This window comes from Seriola lalandi, unplaced genomic scaffold, assembly GCF_002814215.2.
Source record: "Seriola lalandi dorsalis isolate HSWRI2012SDOR001 ecotype SW California unplaced genomic scaffold, Sedor1 jcf7180002054544, whole genome shotgun sequence".
NCBI lineage: Eukaryota > Metazoa > Chordata > Actinopteri > Carangiformes > Carangidae > Seriola > Seriola lalandi.
In genome coordinates, this window is record NW_019525097.1 from 3,451,156 (window position 1) to 3,471,681 (window position 20,526).

Genomic DNA, 20,526 nt, shown 5'->3' on the forward strand with positions numbered 1-20,526 from the left:
GGTTTCTCACTTTATAATAATCAGTCATAGTTCCCCTCTTAACTTCCTCAACTGCTGCAGAAAAGGTTTTGAGGACTGGATGTCCTGGTGTGGATTAGTCAAACATGACTTCAGGTTTTTCTGGTTTCCAGTGTTGCTGGCAGGTGGCTGGAATAAGACTGAGGGCATAATGCACTTCTATGTCCCATTATGTAACGATTCTCCCCTTACACAGGAGTTTTTTTTTGTTGTTTTTTTTTTTTTAACTGTGTGGCCAGGAGGAAAAACTGGGCCATCTGATGTTTTCATCTGTGAGCAACAGCCGGTAGCCAACCTACTTACAGAATGAACATAGTGAAGCTGTCTTTATTTAGGGATTGTGGATTTCTTTTTTTTTTTTTGTACTTCCCTTTGGATGCAAGAAATCCCCCAAGACACCAATATGAAAGTAGTTAAAACGTTTTAACCATTTGGATGGTTCATATTTAATTTATTGAGTTGGCTGTCAAATGCTTTAAATGGCTCTTTCAAAGAAACTCCTCTGGAAATCAACAGGTGCTTATAAACTAAACTACAGCAGTTTGTTGGTTTTACCTGCTGCATCTGCCTGTTTTTAAGGCTCTGTCTGAAATGTTACCAACATATTTAGAAGTCATAAAGCATCTTATAACACCAATATAAAAAGCGCTCTATAAAGTTTTATTAACGTTGGTCATACTGAAACCATATAAAGTTTCACTTTTATTTCAGAGAATGAAAACAACAGGCATTGCAAGCAAAAAAATCAGCTGTATGCAAAGCTGCTCACACACAACTGTTGAGCTTTATTGGGGCAAACTCCTCCTAAACTCCCAGCCCTCATTTCTACTGAAGGTCCACCATCCTGCAGGTTCTCGGGCTCGTCCACATCAGACCTGGCTGCTGTTTGCGGCTTCGAGTCCGTTCCCCAGAGTTGGCTGGTTCACACGCAGTGACATCTCAGCTGATGACTAAGACTGGTCAGCTGATCCAGAGGGAGCGGCAGGGTCTGACAGTCGGACGTCAGCAGACACGCCCGGCCTGGTGTCCTCGGGGACAGGCAGCCGGTGAAAGTGCTGCAGGGCCTGAGCCACCTTCTCTGGACAGATGTTGTAAACTGGATGAGTTGGAGCCTACAGGACAGAACAAAAGAAAAAACAATTTGTTACAGTTTTTTAAAGCATCTATTTACTCTTTACATCTATTTTTGGCCCAATTTCACATCTACTTTATCTATTCTGGTGTGAGTGTAATTACAGTTTCACTATGTCTTAACAATGACGATAGTTATTACACCCTCCACTATCAAGGGACACTTTTCTTTAAATCCTAAGAATGAAACTGGCCTGTGAAAGAAGAATCACTTCTGCACTGTAAGCAGCAAAAAACAGCGTTTTTAACTACTTTCAAATGAATGAAAACAAAAATATCGAATGCTTTTTTATCACCTCTCTGTATACACGGAGGCAGACAACATGGCTACCAACAGAAACAATATGTAAGACATATAAAGTCTAAAACAGAACAACACAACAAAACAAATACTGAACAAAAAAATAATAATACAAAAACATAAAAATGTAAATGTAAGACAGAAACTGACAGCCCTGTGATAAATTCTACCTTTGTAAAACCACCTCCTTTTGTTTTGTTAGTTTGTGGAAGCGGATGAGACATTACAATATCATCTAATGCAACACCACCACAAAACACAAGCTCAGAAATGTCCAGAGTTGAATCAACACCTCTCTCTAAGAAAATAGAGAATATAACAATGCTCAGTATTTGCTGCAGGGCTCATAAATTAAATTAAATTAAATTGTACACGTTTTCCTGATTTGTTGTCCACACCTAGAAGATTTATAGGTTTAAAATTATACCTGGATTCTAGTCTGATGCATGATGTCCAGTTTTAGACGTGTGATGAAAACAAAACCAATGCTAAGGTGAAGCATTAATGTCACTGGTGTGAGCTGGTATGCATACATGAGGTGGGGGTGGAGTGGGGGGCAGGCTTACTGTAACCGACTGTTAGTGCCAGTAATTACCACAGGAAACAGGAAAATAAAACCAACACCACTGCCGACGCTGTTCACATCTTGAAGTGTAACCACACGTCATTTGTCTTATTGCGATTGCTTTACTTGTCAACCCCTCCCAACCTCAAACATCTGCCAGTGACTCTCATTTTTAGATTTGCCTCAAAATGAACCTGGATCAGGAAGTAATCCCCCCCGACCACTAAACTGAACATCTAAGGCGTTTAATGTGCAAACACAAAGAAAAGTGTCTTGCTCTCTTGATGCAAGTGAATGCAATTAAATCCAAACTGCATTCTGCACGCTGCAAAAATAACAAGCCCATAGTTTAATTCATGGTGGAGAAATGAAAAGTGCATCAAGGGAAAAATGAGCAGCTGATGGGAGTTTTTGAAATGCCTTGAGTTAATTTAATTAACAAAAAAAATTATTTTCATTTTCATTTTCAAGGACCTGTAGATGCACATCACTGCTGCAGACTCCAGCATTAAACCATCACAGCTGATCACATCACGCCGTTTGGTATTCAGTAAAATTATAACTGTAAGGAGTCGGATTAATGCTGATCTTTTTGAGCCGATAATGACGCATAAAACTGGGAATAAAAAAAACAAAAACATACTGATAACACTTTTCCTTGTATATGTTTAGAGAACCACTCATGTTTTTGGAGGGAACCCTTCAATCTGGATATCAAAGAGACGGGGCAAAGATCTGTGCTAAGTGCAGGCTGCTCTGCATTTGAAAAACAAACATTATTTTTAGCAAAGGTTCTCCACTCTGCACGTGACTGACTGTTCAGCTGTGAAGCTTTACTTGCAGCAGAGTTTAATAAACCATATGGAGAGATTGTGGAGCAGCTCAACTAATTTGAATTTTTTTTTTTTTTAAAGAAATTTCCAAATATTTGTGTCCTACAGGCTTGGCGTGAGGTTGATCTGCAGACCCTGGTTTCATATTTAGCAGACAGGCACGACAGTGGTATGACTCTATTACCGAGGGTGAAAGTGAGTAGAGAAGTTGAAACAGACAGTTGGACATCATGGATCAGCGAGTGAAACGTCTAACTTAGAGAACCGGTAATCGTGGTACACATTCAAACTTACTGCAAAAAATACCGGAAAAAATGGGAAAGCCAGTCTAATGGCCGACGATTGCAGGATTCGTTTACATTGCATGACAAAAATATTGCAACACTGCTCATCATTATATAATTATCAACAGTAAATAACATCCACATTAAAATCAGCTAAAACCAAAAAGGTTGAAAACCACTGTATCATAAACAATACATCTAAACCAAAGGTTTCTTATTCACTTACATCTGCATATCTGCTTTATGCTCTGTAATACATGTTTGCATACTGGCCAAAATACATATCAATATTCATGTAATATCATTGAGGCTCCACTGTACTGACTGGACTAGAGGTTATACATCTTCAGCAGTTACCAGGGTCCTGTTTGTTTCTAATAGTAAATTTCTGAATGAATCCACCCTCATTCATGCGTTCCCTGTTCCCCGTCCCTGCTGCAGCCTCACCAATCTGTTCTCCTCCCTGCCGAGGATCATCTCATGGTGGAGGTCCATGTTTCCAAAGTGCTGTGCTATGGAGAGGCCGCTCAGGCAGTAACACGTGTGGTAAAAATCTCTGGATCTGGACACACACAAAGACACAATACAGAACGGTGACATACAAATGATATGCCTGTATCACGTTTAACAGTGTAGAGTGTGTGTGTGTGTGTGTATGTGCTGATGCCAGCCTTTATGTGTCGTAGTGTGTGTGTGTGTGTGTGTGTGTGTCCAGATGGTGTGGTACTGACTTGCCAGGCTTATCCAGAAGGCCCCCTGTTGGGTTCTGACAGCAGAGGAGGATGTACTCCTGCAAGGCCTGCTGCTCAAACATCCACCACTGCCGACTCAGCTCCGACTCTCCTGCACAAACACAATTCAGTCAAACACAAAACTCATGACGTCATACATAGAAACATAACACACTGTGTGTATCCAGTGCTGCTCTGACAACTTTATTACTTGCACTTAAGACCTACAAGGAGTTATTTTTGTGGCTAATTGTGACCAAAATCAAGATTTTGTGGCATCGGAGGAGAAAAGTTTTCACAGTTTTGTCATGTTTATAAGTTCAGCAGATGTTGATTTGACCCTCCGGCGAAAAAAGCAGTAACGATTCGCTTGATAATGTGGTTATAAAGTAGAAAATGCCATAACTGGTCAGAATGACACAGTTTCTCAGTATTTTCTTTTTCTAACATGATAAAAAAAAAAAAAAGAAGAAAAAAAACTAATCGGCATCATGTCTACCTTCAGTGACATGACCGGAGATACAGTACCGTCTTTGAATAAGGCTCTGTGGAGGAGAGGCAGGAGTCCAGCCTGCCAGAAAGAGTAGCAGCCGTCCACCAGTTTATTACAGCGGCCCTGGAAGCCTCCCTCGAATCGCATCTGCCTGCTGACCACCCAGCGCTGAGGAAGACACACGACAACTACACATTTCATATAATCAAAAAAAAAAAGAAAAGAAAAACACAGCATGTGCGTCCCTTTGAAACTATGAGGATGTTAAACTCTGATCTCACTTTCATTGTAAATCACATCCACCCTGAACACCGCCAGTGACAGACAGAGACCCCCACAGGACCAGAGGCAGAGATGTGAAAGACGGGCTGAAGGAAAGCGGTGTTTCAATATTTTCAAAAACAGAAGGGAAGGAATTTTTTTACAGCATGGTCGCCATGGAAACCACTAATTGGTGCGCAACCAGTCTTCTCGGCTTAGATTGAGTATATTGGGTTTAATACCAGCTGGGGTCTGGTCTGTCTGCGGACGAGGGAGGACGACGACGTTTAGTTTATTAGCTTTAGTTCGGGGATTTATTTCAGTGAAAAACGCAGTGTTTCAGTACTGAGTGTTACACAGAGGAGGAGGAGGTCAAGGGTATTCAGCCTTGCTGTAGCTGAGCCACATGCAGTATGTACAAACACAAGGCTCTGCAGAGTAGATATATGTATGCTCAAATGAAGGACAAAGGAAACACTCTTTGTAAATATGCATCACAGGCGGGTTTTAGTTTCACTGTGGCCCCCGCACATTTTACACAGAGTGTAATCGACATCATAAATGCTTCATGCTAGCTGCTGCTGAGTTCACTGCAGTCTGTGTTTGATTTGAATTAGACTGACCGCTCATTCATTGGCCCGGCTGCACTGTGGGAAACATGTTGCTTCCCTTCCTCTCTACCTGACAGTTAATATGCGACACTGTCCTCAGCAGCGCCAGTGAATGTTCCCATAGTCAACTGAAGCAGCTGGTGTTGATACATACATACACACACACACACACCGTCATATCATATCAATCGCACCTTGTAACTACAAACTGTCATTTTTAGGATTCATACAGTGAAGAACAAAGCATATCTGCGCTCATCTCTCCACTGCTCAGTCATTCCTGAAAGTTAAACTTCATTAATACTGAGCAAAAAAAAAATATATATATATATATAAAACCAGGTTTCATAAATCTCAGCGTTTCCATCAACATCATTAATTCATTCTCTCAGAGATGAAACTGTTTTTTATGCAGTGTGACTCATCTTACATCACTAGGTGTAAAGAGAAACTACATGAAAGACATTTTTGTTCATATCCACTCCAACACTGCGTTGTTTCAAAAATATGAAAAATATTAATACAGCTGGGAAGAAATCCATTATCACTGTCTTAAGATGAACCAGAGATTATAAGACTTTGTAAAGACAGATGTTTCCAAACAGATGTTTTCAGACGTGTCTATTAATCATTAGATTAACGTGAATAAATAACCAAATGTTTTCAACATTAGGGCTGCACATGACAATACACTTCACTGTGCGATAATCTGCTGATTATTGTTTTGATTGATTGATTGATTTCCAGACTCTGAGCTGGCATCTTCAAATTGCTCATTTTGTCCAACCAACAGTACAAAATATGAAAATATTCATCTTGTAAATGATATAAAACAGAGAACATCAGCAAATCCTCACATTAGAGAAGCTTAGGGAGGGGAGATACAGCAGGTGAGTCGTGCTGCTGTAGATATTCTCGATCTGGTGTCGACTTACAACCTTTGCCGCACCACCAAAGACCATCTCTGGCAACCCCCACCTCCACTGACGCTCAGGTTAAACCACTGAGACACAAATCCATATGCTGGGGAGGGGAGGTCTCAAGGGGAGGGGCAGTGACACGGGACACCTGCTCCTGTTCACCTGTGACATTGGCTGGGAGCGTTACCACAGAGCTGTTTAAAGAAGGAGGCAAGATGTACAAGCCTGATGGAGTGTGGGGAACACGTGTTCTGACCAGTCTCATGCAAATGTAACTTTATTACCACACCTAATTTGAATATGTGCTAAAGGGTGGTGACAGTCGGACGACGGTTGCGCCGCAGAGCCTTGACATTTACTGCAAACGTTGCTAAAAGAAACCAAACTGACTCTGAACAGGAGCCGTGTTTCTCCTTTCAATAAGAGATTTTTTTTTTAAAAAATGCTGCGGGCTGGTCTACTGGTGACACACTATCTCTCTTTTCTTTTCCAGATGACCTTAAGCTTGGTGTCAGCAAGCATCTGCCCTGCTGCAGAGTCTCTGAGCGAGGCGCTGCCCATAGCACATAAAGCTCCAGGGCTGCTGTTCTGATCTCTAACTTCTCTGGAAGCAGGAAAATGACGAGAGAATTTCCCTATAGCGGATTAATCACGATCTCCTGATAGTCACAACACAAGCCACTGCAGGAAAAGTGATGGAAACTTTGACCTCCAATATGCCAAGAGCCCGGTGGCTACACACATAAACAAGTAAAATGAAATAATGTCAAGGTACTGCTCAAAGCTCCATCTCTAAAAGGCTCCATGAGACATCTAAAGGAAACTCATCGGAAGTCGATGTAAAACAAGCAAGAAAGACCGAAGCTGTGAGCTTCACTGTAATGGGCGTTATCAGTCGTTCGGCTGAGTAAAATCTCGCTCTGAGTCATAACATTTTATTCTTATTTTATCTCATCTATGTGTCTGTGCTCGGTTCCTCACAGCAGCCTATAACAGGGATGTTGCTTTAGCACAAAGGCTCTGTTGTGACTTATACTGGTCGCATCTTTTTTGTTTTTAGGACTCAGGGCAAATAGGCCATGAGGTTACTCTGGGGCGGGGGGTGTTTTATGTCATTTTAATGCTTCTTTTTCTTAAATAACATCAAATATCTCCAGATATCATATTGGATTGCTCACCAGCAAAGCTTTGAGATCCAACATATGTTCTTTGCCCAGGATGACGAGGGCGGCTGTGCCACAGAAAGTGTAGCCGCCGTGGGCCTCCAAGCCTGGCACTCCACTTAGACCCCCCTCCCAGTTCTGACACCTGGACAACAGAACGCAAACACAACTCGATTATGGAGGAAACAGAGGAACAAAACAGTCTTCGATAAACCTCTGTGGTGGTTTGTTGTACCTGAGGATCCAGCTGGTCGTGTCCTCAAACAGTTTAGACGTGAGGATGTTTGTGAGCGACGCTACAGACGCTGCGCAGTACGCACTCCTGTGAAAGGAAAAAACACAGTCATGTTGATAGAGATCAACAAAGAGAGACGTGGCTGAGCAGGAAGACGGCTCCTCCCACACTGTCACATTATCGTCCACAGCACTGTATTTTTAGACCACCAGCAACACAGCATAAACATCCATTTTGCTTTTTGTGTTCACCTGTTACATTGTCAAGTTATCTCAGCTTCGACACGTTTTATTTTCTCTGCTGTCAGGAGGCTGAAAAGCTTTTGGAATGAATAACTTATCAAGAACTCAAGGCTGATGCTAATTGATCTCTTTATGAATATTAACAAAAGGCTTGAAGAGACCACGAGCAACACTGGATGTATCCAACCAACAAGCAGAGCAGAGTTTATTCCTCCTGTCATCCAAAAGCTGTTAAAAAGACACTGTTGTATTTGGGTGAGATGTCTGTCTGCTCAGTGATGTCTGCCCAACACAGAAATACTCCAAAATGAAAAAAAACCACCAGTCATCCCAGAGTGTTAGAGCTTCCAAAATAAACTGCATTAGTCATATTAACTGACTTTCAGATTTGGAAACAGGAGAGATTCATTGCTGGTTTCGGTCTCTTCTGAGGATTTTCGTGGACAACAGCAAACAAATAAATGTAAACAAGTGTTCTCCTTTAGAAAATGGCAGCGTTGCTAGTGAGTCAACATCACCACCTCTGGCAGAGCATATCTATACATGCTGTATGTTGAAAGTTGAAAGATAAGGCTGCTGTTTTTCTCTGTTTTTATTATAAAGAGACAAAGCCAATGTGTTTTTTTTCTCTCGGGGGAAATCTTTAAAACAGGTTACATATAAATAGTTTTATTTAAAAAAAAAAAAAAGGCTCAGTAGCTTCACAAAACAGTGGCCACTAGTTTACCATTACTGAAGCAGGAGGAAATTGTGCATTTGCTGGGGACTATTCTCAGCTGTGGATTAATACGTATTGATTGTTCTACTGAGTATTTACAGCTGCAGGATGCTGTTTATGGGACTGAGTCAAAATGAACCACAGTGTTCGTCAGTACGACGAGACGAGACGTATGTTTAAAAGCTTAATAATACGATTTATCTTCTTAATAGGATTCATTTATTGTTGCTTTTGGTCTTTTCATGGGATTTGTTGACAATAATAAAAACACAGAATATTGCCAGTCTTTAATGGAAAGTGGGTTTTCCTATTGGTTGCTTCCCAGCGAAAACCATGTAACTGCAAGATTAGTTTACTTAATTTCACCAGGACAATCCACTCAGTATCAATATTTCTTTCAGGGCAGCCTCGGGTACATGTATTAAAAACAAAACAATAAAACACTCTGGAGCTTCACAGGCAAATAAAACCCTTTCAAACCCAGAGGATTAGCTCACGAGTTAAAGGTAAAACAAGGCTGTGTTTCTTAGTTTATGAAAAGTTGGAGATGCATGATTTCTGACAGGGCAGCGGCTGATAAGCAAAGAGCTGAATAATACATAATGACAGCAGAACATTAATTGGTTGGCAACAGATAAGAGACGCCTCAGAGACTGAGGAAGTAAGTTTGACTGCTGATGTTCTTTGTTGCAACAGAAGACGATACCTCAAAGCTGCTTATTAAAAACCCACTGGCCCACAAAGCAGATTCAAAGAGAGGAGACACACACAGAGACACACACACACACACACACACACACACACACACACACACACACACACACACACACACACACACACAATAACTCAAATAACATAAATCCACTCTTACGCAAGTGAGATGTGGGTATTTCTCCTCTTTTCTATCAACACCAAGAGGAACAAAAGAGCATTAAAAAATGCAGGGGGATAGAAAAAGAAAAGACGATGTACTTTAAAAAAAAATGTCCTACTTATTTCAGACTCAGCATGCAAATTTAGCTGTAAAAATATTTTTGACTGTAGTACAACAATGCACCATAATGACAAAATGTTTTTAATAAATAACGTCTTAGTTCTGTGTGTTTTTCATCCTCCTGGATCCGTCTGTGTTGTGACGATAAAGCAACCAACCACTGAACAGTGAAAAGCCATGAAAAAAAGAGGGAAGAGAACGGAAGCTGGAGGGTGGCGGAGGTAGTGTTATCTTCTGGGTTCTCACCTGACGTCCACCTCGCCTCCGACGTGCATCACAAACGAGCCATCTGGCTGCTTCACTGACCATAGGAAATCTAGCAGCTTCTCCCTGGAGAGAGGGTCAGCACAGGAGGGAGAGAGAGAGAGAGAGAGAGAGAGAGAGAGAGGGTGATTGGAAAGAGGAGGAGGAGATATATGGTGAGAACAAGAGACAATTTAATAAAGCACTAATCCAAAGTTAACACCTGCTGTCTGAGGCTGCCTCACATCAAGGAAACAGGAATCACGAGCGGGGACATTAGTAGCTTCAGTGCCAGTTACGCAGTTAGAAATGCAGAGAAAATGAGGGGTAAAAGGTCGTGTAAACACTGCCTCTGCAATACAAATGGTTATAATTAGCTTCTGTGTAAATAGCATCTTAAAGAGATTTCTGTTATGTTCTCCTACAACCGTAAAAAGGTCACAGTTATTATGATGTAGCACTGCAGAAAAATATAATTACACTGAGGAGGATTTGAATGAGTCAATTAATAAATGAATTTCTAACACATTTATACAGATACTAATTAAAAGCTCAGTAATGTGAGTACGGTTTTCATGACATTTGTTCCCATCAATAATCAGTATACAGTCCAGACTGTAAGTATTTGGACAGATAGACATTCAATTTGAAATAAAATAATGGATTCGACATTAAAGTGCCATTTCTCAGCTTTAATTTGAGCATGTTTACATCAGCATAGAAAGAACTGTGTGGGAGATAAAGCCTCTTTTGAGACATAGTTTAGGGCTTCAAAAGTAATTGGAATAGGTTTTTTTGTTTTGTTTTGCAAACTGCAGCCTATTACTTTCTGTTTCTGAGGCTTTATCGGGGGTTTGCATCTTGTGGTGAAGTCGACAGAAACACGTATGTCTACACCTCGACTTTCTGCTTAGTCATAAAAGACCTTTTCGTCACCATGCAAATGATTTTCATCTGAAAGCCGACCAGGTCGTTTGCAATTTCTTAGTTTTCCTCTCCACCTGCTTGTTTAGACTTTACTCAACTGTTGATTTTGGCAAACCAACAACGTATGACATCTCTCTGAGAGACTTTTTCTTTTTGTGAGCCGTGTTATGATCTTCTTCACTTGCATGGTCTCCTCTTTAGTCCTCATGTAGACAGACAACTGCAAGTGTTAAAATGGTTATATCTCCCACACAATTCACTTACTATGTTGATGTAAACCTACTCATATTAAAATTGAGACTTGGTACTTTAATGTAATATCCATTATTTTATTTCTAACTGAATGTGCTGAAACTTAAAAAAGTGTGTACGTGTCCAAATGTTTATGGCCTGGACTGTAAGTTAGTTAGTTATTTTATAACCTGAATAATCGGCCCTTTTTTTCAGACTGCATGAGATTTCAGCACAAACACATTGTGATACCTTAAGGCAATTTGATACAGTGTTGTGTATATTCCAGTATTTATAGCACATGGTGCATCTCTGAGTTGTATCTCTCCAGTGAAGTCACTATGACAAATCGCTGATCTGGGCATCTGAAGTGATTTTGTTTGAGTCTTACGATCCCCAAAACTCTTGAGGTTAGGAAAGCTGAAGTATTACTGACAGCAGCTTTGATGTAGAGCATGAATTTTGTTGAGATGTTTGGCATCAGATATACAGTATGTGTCCTCTTCTAAATATGTGTTGAACTCAGCTTTTTTAAGTCTTTTCTATGCACATACCCAATACTTAAAATTAATGTGGGAACACCGTGCTTTTTCTCTGCTTTGATCCACATTTGTTACTTTACTTGAGGATTCATTTTAACATGAAATATTAAATAGTGCAGCATTAAAACAATGAACAAAAAAAAACTCAATATGAAAAAACATTCAACTGCATCAATAAGTCTGTCTACGCTCTTTAACAGTGTGTTTAACTGTGGTTGTGTGATTGGGACAGTACCTGTCTATAACATTATAGGCCTCTTCTGTGCCTATGATACAGAGAGCGTTGACGGCAGCATAGGTGGGTGCGAGGTGGGCGTGCTGTCCTGGTCCCCCAGCAAAACCCCCTGTTGGGCTCTGACAACGAGCCAGGAACTGACACACGCTGCAGAGACAAGAGCAGAAGTGAAGGAACTTCATCATTACACCTGCACTAATTATGTAAGCCAGACCAATGGAGATGTATGGCTTGACAATGTAAACACATAAAAACCATGAGCATGCTTTTTTTTTATTATTATTATTATCAAAACAATTACAAGTGGGTTTGAATGTAGTGGGAAATTGTGCATCACACAGTTTTATTGACAGATGAGAGCATCTATTAGAGAACACTAATGAAAACAGTTTGTATTTATCATGCTGGAAGTAGCCATTAGAAGACGATAAACTGTGGCCATGAAGGAAAGCACATGGTCAGCAGCAATACTCAGATAGACTGTTGCATTCAAACCATGATTGATTGGTATTAAGGGGCCAAAACTGTGCCAAGAAAATAATCCTCACACTGTTACACAAACACCACTAGCCTGGACTGGACACAAGGCGAGTCGGGTTGATGGATTCAAGCTGTTGACTCCAAATTCTGACCAGATTCATCAGACCAGGCTTCATTTTTCCAGTCCAGTTTTGGTGAACCTGTTTTCCACTGCAGCCTCGGAATTTGTGTTCTTGGCTGACAGGAGTGGAACCTGACGTGGTCCTCTGTTGTTGTGGCCCATCTGCCTCAAGGTTTGACGTGTGCATTCGGAGATGCCTTTCTGCTCACCACAGTTGTAAGGAGTGGTTATCTGAGTTACCGTGGCCTTTCTGTCAGCTCCCACCAGTCCACTGCTCACTGGATGACTACTGCTTTTCCCACCAACAATCATGCCACGATGAAAGTCGCTCAGATCACATTTCCTCCTCTTTCTGGTGTTTGATGTGATGTTTGACGTTAACTGAAGCTAGTGACCTGTATCTGCACGATTTTAGGCATTACGCAGCTGCCACGCGATTGGCTGATTGGATAATTGCAAAAATAAACAGGTGTTCCTAATAGTTAGTGGAGGAGTTATTAATGGTAAGTGACTGGCCCACCCAGTTATAAGTTTGTTACAGATTCTGCACATTTTAGTTCACTATGTCAACGTTAAACTTATTTTTCAATGTAGACTAAAAGTGTAACAGATGAGAAATATCCAATGACCTCCAGTCGAGCTGTTCATGATTAGCAGAGGTTGCACTGGACACATCCCTCATGTGAATGTGTCTAACTGTGCATGAAGGCAGATGAGTCTGACAATGACGATGCATTTCCCATTAACTTTATCTCCAAATTCAAAAAACAAACACACAATGAAAAACATTTCTTTCATTACCAGTAATCGGACAAACCACTAGTCTTACACACAAACAACACTGTCTCAACGCATCAGCTCATCAGAGCTCACGCTCCGCGTCTCTGGCCTGCAGAGCCACAACAGACTATGTAACCAGCAACACTGGGTTCGTTCTCTTTCGCTGACGTGGCGCTGAGAGCGGCCCGTCTTAACCACAGCTTCCTTTCTTTCCAGCCTCCGTGCACCAAGATGCTTTTCTGACAAATGTCCTCTTCATCCTCCACCATGGAGACAAATCACAAAACTGCGAGCATGCCTTGAGCCAAGTGAGTTGGAAGGGAAACCTACATCAACTTTGGCCAACCGGTCCGGTGCCAGTGCTGACCTGAGAACAGTGTACATTTCATGGGACTGAGGAAGCAATCTGTTGTAGGTTGCATTGTTATAAAGCCCTGAACAGGGCCTGTGTGTTTGTGTTTGTGTGTGTGTGTGTGTGTGTGTGCGAGCACAAGGGCGTCACATTGGCGCTGGGCAGTGCCAGCCGGTGTGCTGGCTCGCCTCACAGTAATAATGAGAGTGTGGGTTGGCAGCCTGGTATCGGCACTCACTTCAGGGTTTGCAGAGTGTTACTTTCAACTGGCAATAATTTAATCAAGTGACATTTTGGTGGCAATAACAGCAACACTGTTTGAGGTCATGGCTGCATAACATCTCTCAAATAACACACCTGCTTATTCTGCCCACTTCTGTCACTACTGTTGTTAATCACAAAATACCAGTCATGATCATTTGAGGAAAAATGTTCATTTCCAAGCTTCTCACATCAACACTGTGACTATAAATTACAGTGGAAAATTAAGACTACTACAGTTACAGTTAATCATGGAAACTACAAGTGGAAGAATTAAAGAGTACAAACAGGCCAAACTCTTTTTTCACACCGCTGTTGCACTGTGAAAGAGTTTTCCATGAAATATGACGTTGAGATAAGTAAGAGGGACTTTGATCATTGGTCAGGTCAGAGCTTTTTATGGGATAAGGTAATATTATATGACAGGTAATATTCATCTGTTTGTTTGCATTGATGTGGTTTTGGTTTTAACAATCTACTGTAACAAGTTTCATGAGCATGTTTAAACATATTAGGACCATGTTGTAAATTAATTCTCTTAATACAGCACTGTGTAAAGGTTTTAAGCTCTTTAAATGTTTAGATTCTCATCCGTCATGCAACATCATCAGGAGGACATCTGATTGGTCGTCGCTTCATTCTGCAGCATGAAAACGAGCCAAAACATAAAGTCATAAAGAACCTATTGTTGCAAAGGCAGTTTAGGTGTAGCTGCTGCTGTTCATTTTGTATTTGGCTTTTCAGCAGCATTTAGTAATTATGAGAACTATGCAATGGTAATAAATAATAAAAAGTATTTGGCAGTGCACAGGCTTTATTTGGCAGATTTTTGCCCATTGGTAGTAGTTTAGTTGTAGAGTATGACTCTCTTGCTCTGTGTGTGTGTGCGTGTGCGTGTGCATGTGCGTGTGTGACTCACTCTGAGGCGACAGTAGAGGGAATGGGCTCCTCTAGTAGCTCCAGACTGTGAAGAATCCAGAAGCAAAGCCACGGTCTGCTAGCATCCAGACACTACTTGCACAGGGACAGACACCACACACACACACACACGCACACACACACACACATCACATGATCAGATGGGCATCAGATGACCAATTATAGCAATAAACGAGATAGTGAGATCAGTCTGTCAGAGGCAGAGACAAGGGAAAACAAGTCATCCAGACGCACAGAGGAGAGGCCCGGGAGGAAGATGATAAGAGCCGAGACACATGGGAAAATATCACACCACTTATTTTCATGTTTAATTTTTTATGACACAAATAATACAGTGCTGTGATGTCTTTTGTAGTGTTTTTATTACATATTAGCATGACTCGGGTAATGTTTAGTTAAAAATATAAATACACTGTCACAGCACTGTGAACACATTGTGCTGTCAGTCGGGGTTTCACTCAAATCAATCCGAGTCTGAGCTGGAGGTGGGGAGAGCAACAAATTCTTTTCTCTCTCTCTTTTGTGGTGAGAGTAGAGAATAGTTCACACAAACACACACACACACACACACACACACACACTTACACACACAAAGAAGTGACCTTCCCAAGAGTAGGCAAGCATATTTTTTGAAAAGTGAATACAATGGTACTTCTATTTAAAGCAGAGAGAGCCTATCAGGAACCTATCCAGAGGCAGTGAGTGTTACTGTCCTTCAGGTCAGCCCAGGTTACTACTGACACACTGGAACTAAAGCAACCTCTGGGTGAACTTTGGTAGAAGCTTAGCTTGAAGGGGAGAACTGGGCTGTACGTGTCATCAGAGTTATCCAGAATGTCCACAACAGCTGTTTCACCATGTGTTCTTTGTTTGCTTGAATGAGAGATACCTTACCTCATAAGTGTCTGATAATTGACGTAAGCCCTTCTTGAGATATTGGTAGTGTTGTTCCCGCAACAACGTTGGCCTGAGGAAGAAAAACAGAAACGGAAAGATCAATCACAAAACACGCAGAAGGTAGACTGTAACAGAAAATGCCTTAGAGACATCTGAGAAACAGCTGCAAGAAGAGGCTCAACTCGCTGCCTTTGTAGAAATGATATTCTCGGCCACAGACACGTTAAATATAGTAAGTTCAGCTGATACAGAGGTACAATTGTTTTGGCTATTTTGAATATCACATGTAACTGCAAAAAAGGTTTTACATTTCAAACAATCTGTCCACTCATTGCAATCATACACTGTATCACATACACATTTATATAAGGCTCTTTATTTTCATTTTTCATTTTCATCAATAAAAATGTATGTCTGTACAAAAAACTGTTATTCAAGTTCAACTGGGAGAATACTCAGTGCTGTCCTCATTATGAGCATAAAAGAAAAAGAAACAGGAAGTCCAGGTGAACAAAACAGGGAGACAAGTTATTGTTTCATTGTTTTGTGCATTGTTTGTTTTTGTGTGTCTATTGCTACACCATAGATAAAAAGCTTTATACAGATACTAAGTCTGTTGAGCAGAGTGTCGTGTACGTAGAACAAGCTATACACAGTATTATACCCATGTAGGTCGGCGTGCATGAATGTGCTCTATGTTTATTGATAGGTATGCAAAAAAGAAACTGCCAATTACAGCAACGGCTCTGTGTCTTCACATTCCAGAACAAAAGGGTCACGCGCCCTTCCCTTCCGTCAACTTAATGTCAGTGTGCGTGTTTGCACCACAGGAACACCCCTGCAACTTTCATCTGCATCTGTAGCTCTATACACAGACACGTGTATGTGTGTCAACGAGTCAAAGACAGCTGACTCCCTTACCCCCTCAGCAACCACCCACCCAGGCCTATTTGCTGCTGCCTGCCCTTTTCACGCAGTGCTCGCTACGACGATTGTAATTACGCTCTACCTACACAGGGTTAGTCACAGATCGCTGGCCATGGCTTCACAGCAGCAATTCTGAAGCACAACAACAATCAGAGGGGGAGCGCAGGGCCAGCGCTAAGCAGCTAAAAGCCGGTCCACCCACCACAGTTATGCGCATCAGATGAGGATTCAACTCAACTGTGTAAATGCTGAGGGCAGACGGGGCTGTGCAAGTAAATTAAACCTATAATCTCAGTGTCGAGTTGAGCAGAGCACCAATCTGAAAGGAAAATGAGAACCAATACTCTGATGTTTAAGACTTAACAATAAACGTTACTGATATCTAACCATTTCTACTCACATTAGTCTGCTGCACTATCAGCTTTAAAAATCTAATTTGTCTCATATTAGTTTGACTGTCATTATTTAGCTGATTAGGTAAGAAAATACAACTTTGCAGTTGAACGAATATGTTTTCTTAGATTCTTGTCAAACATCTCACACGGGAGTGTGGAGGAAGTTTCAGTTCTGACCTCAGGATTTCTAAAATCCTGGCTGCAGCCCGTCTTAGAAATTTTCTTCTAGCATTTTTATTAATAGCAAGAGTGAACTTAAATGCTGCCTTCACCAGTATGTGTGAAGGCAGAGTTTGAAATGTCATTGTGTTTAAGTGGGCTGTCGCTATTATTTAAAGGCAAGAAATAAGTTCTATAAGAGCTTGCCCTTTGTAAAATATTTGTGAATTCTGTATGGATCTTTTTTTCTCACTCACCGCTGACAAATAAACGAGAGAAAAAATTTACCAGGTGATTCAGTGGATACGTTGGCAAAGCTTAACCTGGGCAGATACGGCTGGAAAAATACTACATCTCAGTATCAACTTAAAAAAAAAACAATAAAACAACAGATAAGTAGCGTTTCTGATTAAACTGCTAAAATTATGGTAAGAAGAGAAGAAAATAACCACAGCCTGGATTCTTTCCTTTCATGACTGTAATTAACCTCAAGACTCATTTTAACTTCTAACCAAACGCTGGAAGCTAACCTTTTTGACCCAAAGACCAGGCCAACCCACATAAAACAAACCATCACTACTAAACACATGACTTCCACCGATTAACACCGTTAATTTTCTTATCGTACGACGCAGTGACTAAACATTTCCCCACTGGCAGCACAGTGCCGGCGACATTCAGGTCCAAGCAGTTGTCATAGAAATAGGATGAGTCATCCCATTAAAGGAGGACTGATGACAGCTGATAGCAGGAGCAAAGTATGTGGGCTGATCAGTGCATCATTTAGATAATAGCCATCATACATCTCCATGCAGCCATGTCTACTGGCAAACAGCAGGTGTTTGTGATAAAGAAAAAAAAAAAAAAAAGCCACAGCCAATCAGCAGTGTTCTTGGAAATGTTTAATAATAGCTATTCATTATGAGAGCCCCATGAACAGACGATCATCGTTACTATGGATTCATACTATCTGACCAATTTATCACCTTTTGGGTTTGAAAATACGTAGTTCTGTATACTTCATTTTATACCCTACATCATATAAAGGCTTTTATGATGTACTGAATTGGGGTCAGGCCAATTTAATGTAATTTAGTATATATATATATATATATATATATAAACCCAACAGAGTCACATGTCTGAAGCAAACGCAAAGCAACTTCATTTTCTCTTTCTTACACATAAACAGGACAGATCCACCTCTCTTTAGGAAAAAGCTTAACAACATTTAGTGAAAATAATAGGTGTAGGTGATGTGCTTGTGATATCCTCAAAGTGCATTGAAAAAATACAATACTTGAGTAATTTAGTCTTAATATTTAGGATATAAAAATAACTTATGCCAGTAACAATGGTGTCATTTATAGCCAATTGACTGCAATTTACATTTTGTTGTCTTTTGACAGCTGAGACAAAAACACTGGGATGAAACAATAACGTCTGCAGGACAGAGTTTTTCTGAGGGAGTATTTCCAGGAGGCAATTTTCTTGTCAGATCTGAGGTGAATGATAGTAACTACTAAGCAGTGCCAAACAACATTACAACCATGGATATGAAAACAACAGACCTAATGAAACAGCCCTACAACACATATTCTGGTTAAAAAATAGTCTCCAAAGTGATCTTACCATGATCATGTAGCTCATGCACTTTACAAGTCTGAAACTCACAGTAAGGAACATGAATTTCAGAAAATTGTGTGTGTAAAGACCGCAGAAAATCATGGGGAAAAAAGCACTGTCAATGACAAAACTCTCCGACCTCAGTTGCTGTCTGAGCTTCTGTTTGATAGAACTCGCTGTTAAAGAAACTGCTCATGAGTTGCAGCAGCACAGATTGTCTACAGCATGTTGACACTGTGAATACTCACTGTCGTAGGCTGTGTATTTGCTTGTAAACGCTGATGACTTCTTCAATGCTGCATTCCACTTTTTTCTATAGAAAAAAAGAAAGGGCAGGAAAGATGACGGTAAACGGACATTATGAAGAACAGCAGGAGCTTAAGAATACCAACAATAAAATCAGCCTTTCATCAGCTATTCATTATTGTTAGCTGAAAGCAGAGCAGAAGTATGGTTTGTTCATAAACTGCAGTGTCAGACTTAAAAATACAAAAATTGCAGTATTTTCTATCAACAGTTCCTGTGAGGGAGTGTTTGTAAAACAAACAAACACAATTTATCATGGGAGTGATCCAAACATTACATGATATATTTTCTGGAAGCATCCTCAAGGACTTAAAAAAATGTTTAATAAAAAAAAGGCCATGGGAAGAGGCTTTCTGTAGTATGATAAGCTTATACTTGATATAAAAAGGGTGATACCAAGAGAAAGGGTGCAGCGGCTTACTACTAACAATACACTTATTACACCTAATAACACCAAATAATTTAGATTTTAAACTTTGATTGATCTGAGAGAAAATGTCCGCCGATTAATCAGTCCCTGGACAATTAATTGTCAACTGATTAATCATTTCAGTCATTTTACAGGTAAACATGCCAAACATATGGTGGTTTAAGCTTCACAAAAGTACGCTTTGTCATTCCTTACTGTTACCAGAATCTGACAAAACAAGACATCTGAAGGCATCTGTTTTGTGGGGGGGTATGTTACATTTTATTGATAGAACAACTAATCGATTGATTGAGGAATTATTCTGCAGATTTATCGAGAATAAAAACAATCCTTAGACGCAGTTTTAGCAGTAATACAGCTGATTTTAAAAATAAAAAGCATCAATATTATTTATGATCCAGTGAGCTATCATGCACGTGGTGTAACTTATTGTATGTTGTCTCCCATCCCTTTTGCGTCCTACCATACTAACAGCTAAGTAATTCAAACTTAATCCCATTAAGGTACAATGCTAGCTACCTAAAAGCTCGCAATTGCTGGCTAAAAGACGGCGAGCTAATGACCACGAATGATAATTTTTCTAATCCACAGATCAATTCATGGGTAAAATAAATAAATAAATAATATGCGTGTGACAGCTGATTCTCTGTCACACTTTCCATCCAGAGTGAAAAAGTCAATCCTAACGGGCGTTAGCATTAGCCAAGTTAGCTAACGAAGCTCACCTGCTCCACTGAAGTCACCGTCTCCACCCCGTCATCCACGAACATCTCCGCGGAGTGGCACTCACTGAAGCACCGCAGGGGCGTCGGTACACCGTCCATGGTGATGCTAGAAAACAGTTATCTGCAGTGAAGCTGGGGCTGAGGAGTGCTCGTAGTTTGTTTTGATAGTTCGCTCACTTTCACTAGACTCCGCTCACTTCCTGCCGAGGTTGGAGTGTGCGGAAACTAAGCGCACACTCGCTACGGCGTCTTCAAAGGAACAAACCTCTGTCATTCACTGTAGTGCGAAAAACGGCAAACGCACAAATACGTATAGAACCTCTCGTAAAAGTGTTCATATATCATTTTAATTTAACATTTACGAGTCAGTGTGTGCGTTACGGTGTATTTACGTTAAGTTTTATTTTTTCCCTTTTCTCTCGTTGGTGTTTGCATATTGACGTCGAAAGA

The 20,526-nt window shown here is 40.6% G+C and overlaps 1 protein-coding gene across 1 annotated transcript; it reads right to left on the minus strand.

Moving 5' to 3' along the window:
* Window positions 1-707: 707 nt before the first annotated feature.
* On the minus strand, window positions 708-20,302 carry fntb (farnesyltransferase, CAAX box, subunit beta). Its single transcript, XM_023415161.2, has 12 exons — window positions 20,077-20,302; window positions 18,864-18,928; window positions 15,506-15,578; window positions 14,592-14,683; window positions 11,679-11,825; window positions 9,747-9,830; window positions 7,547-7,633; window positions 7,327-7,456; window positions 4,392-4,524; window positions 3,864-3,975; window positions 3,580-3,694; window positions 708-1,130 (listed from the first exon to the last, which is right to left on the minus strand). Exons 1-12 carry the CDS (start codon window positions 20,173-20,175, stop codon window positions 969-971), a joined length of 1,299 nt encoding a protein of 432 aa, XP_023270929.1. The 5' UTR covers window positions 20,176-20,302; the 3' UTR covers window positions 708-968.
* Window positions 20,303-20,526: the final 224 nt, after the last annotated feature.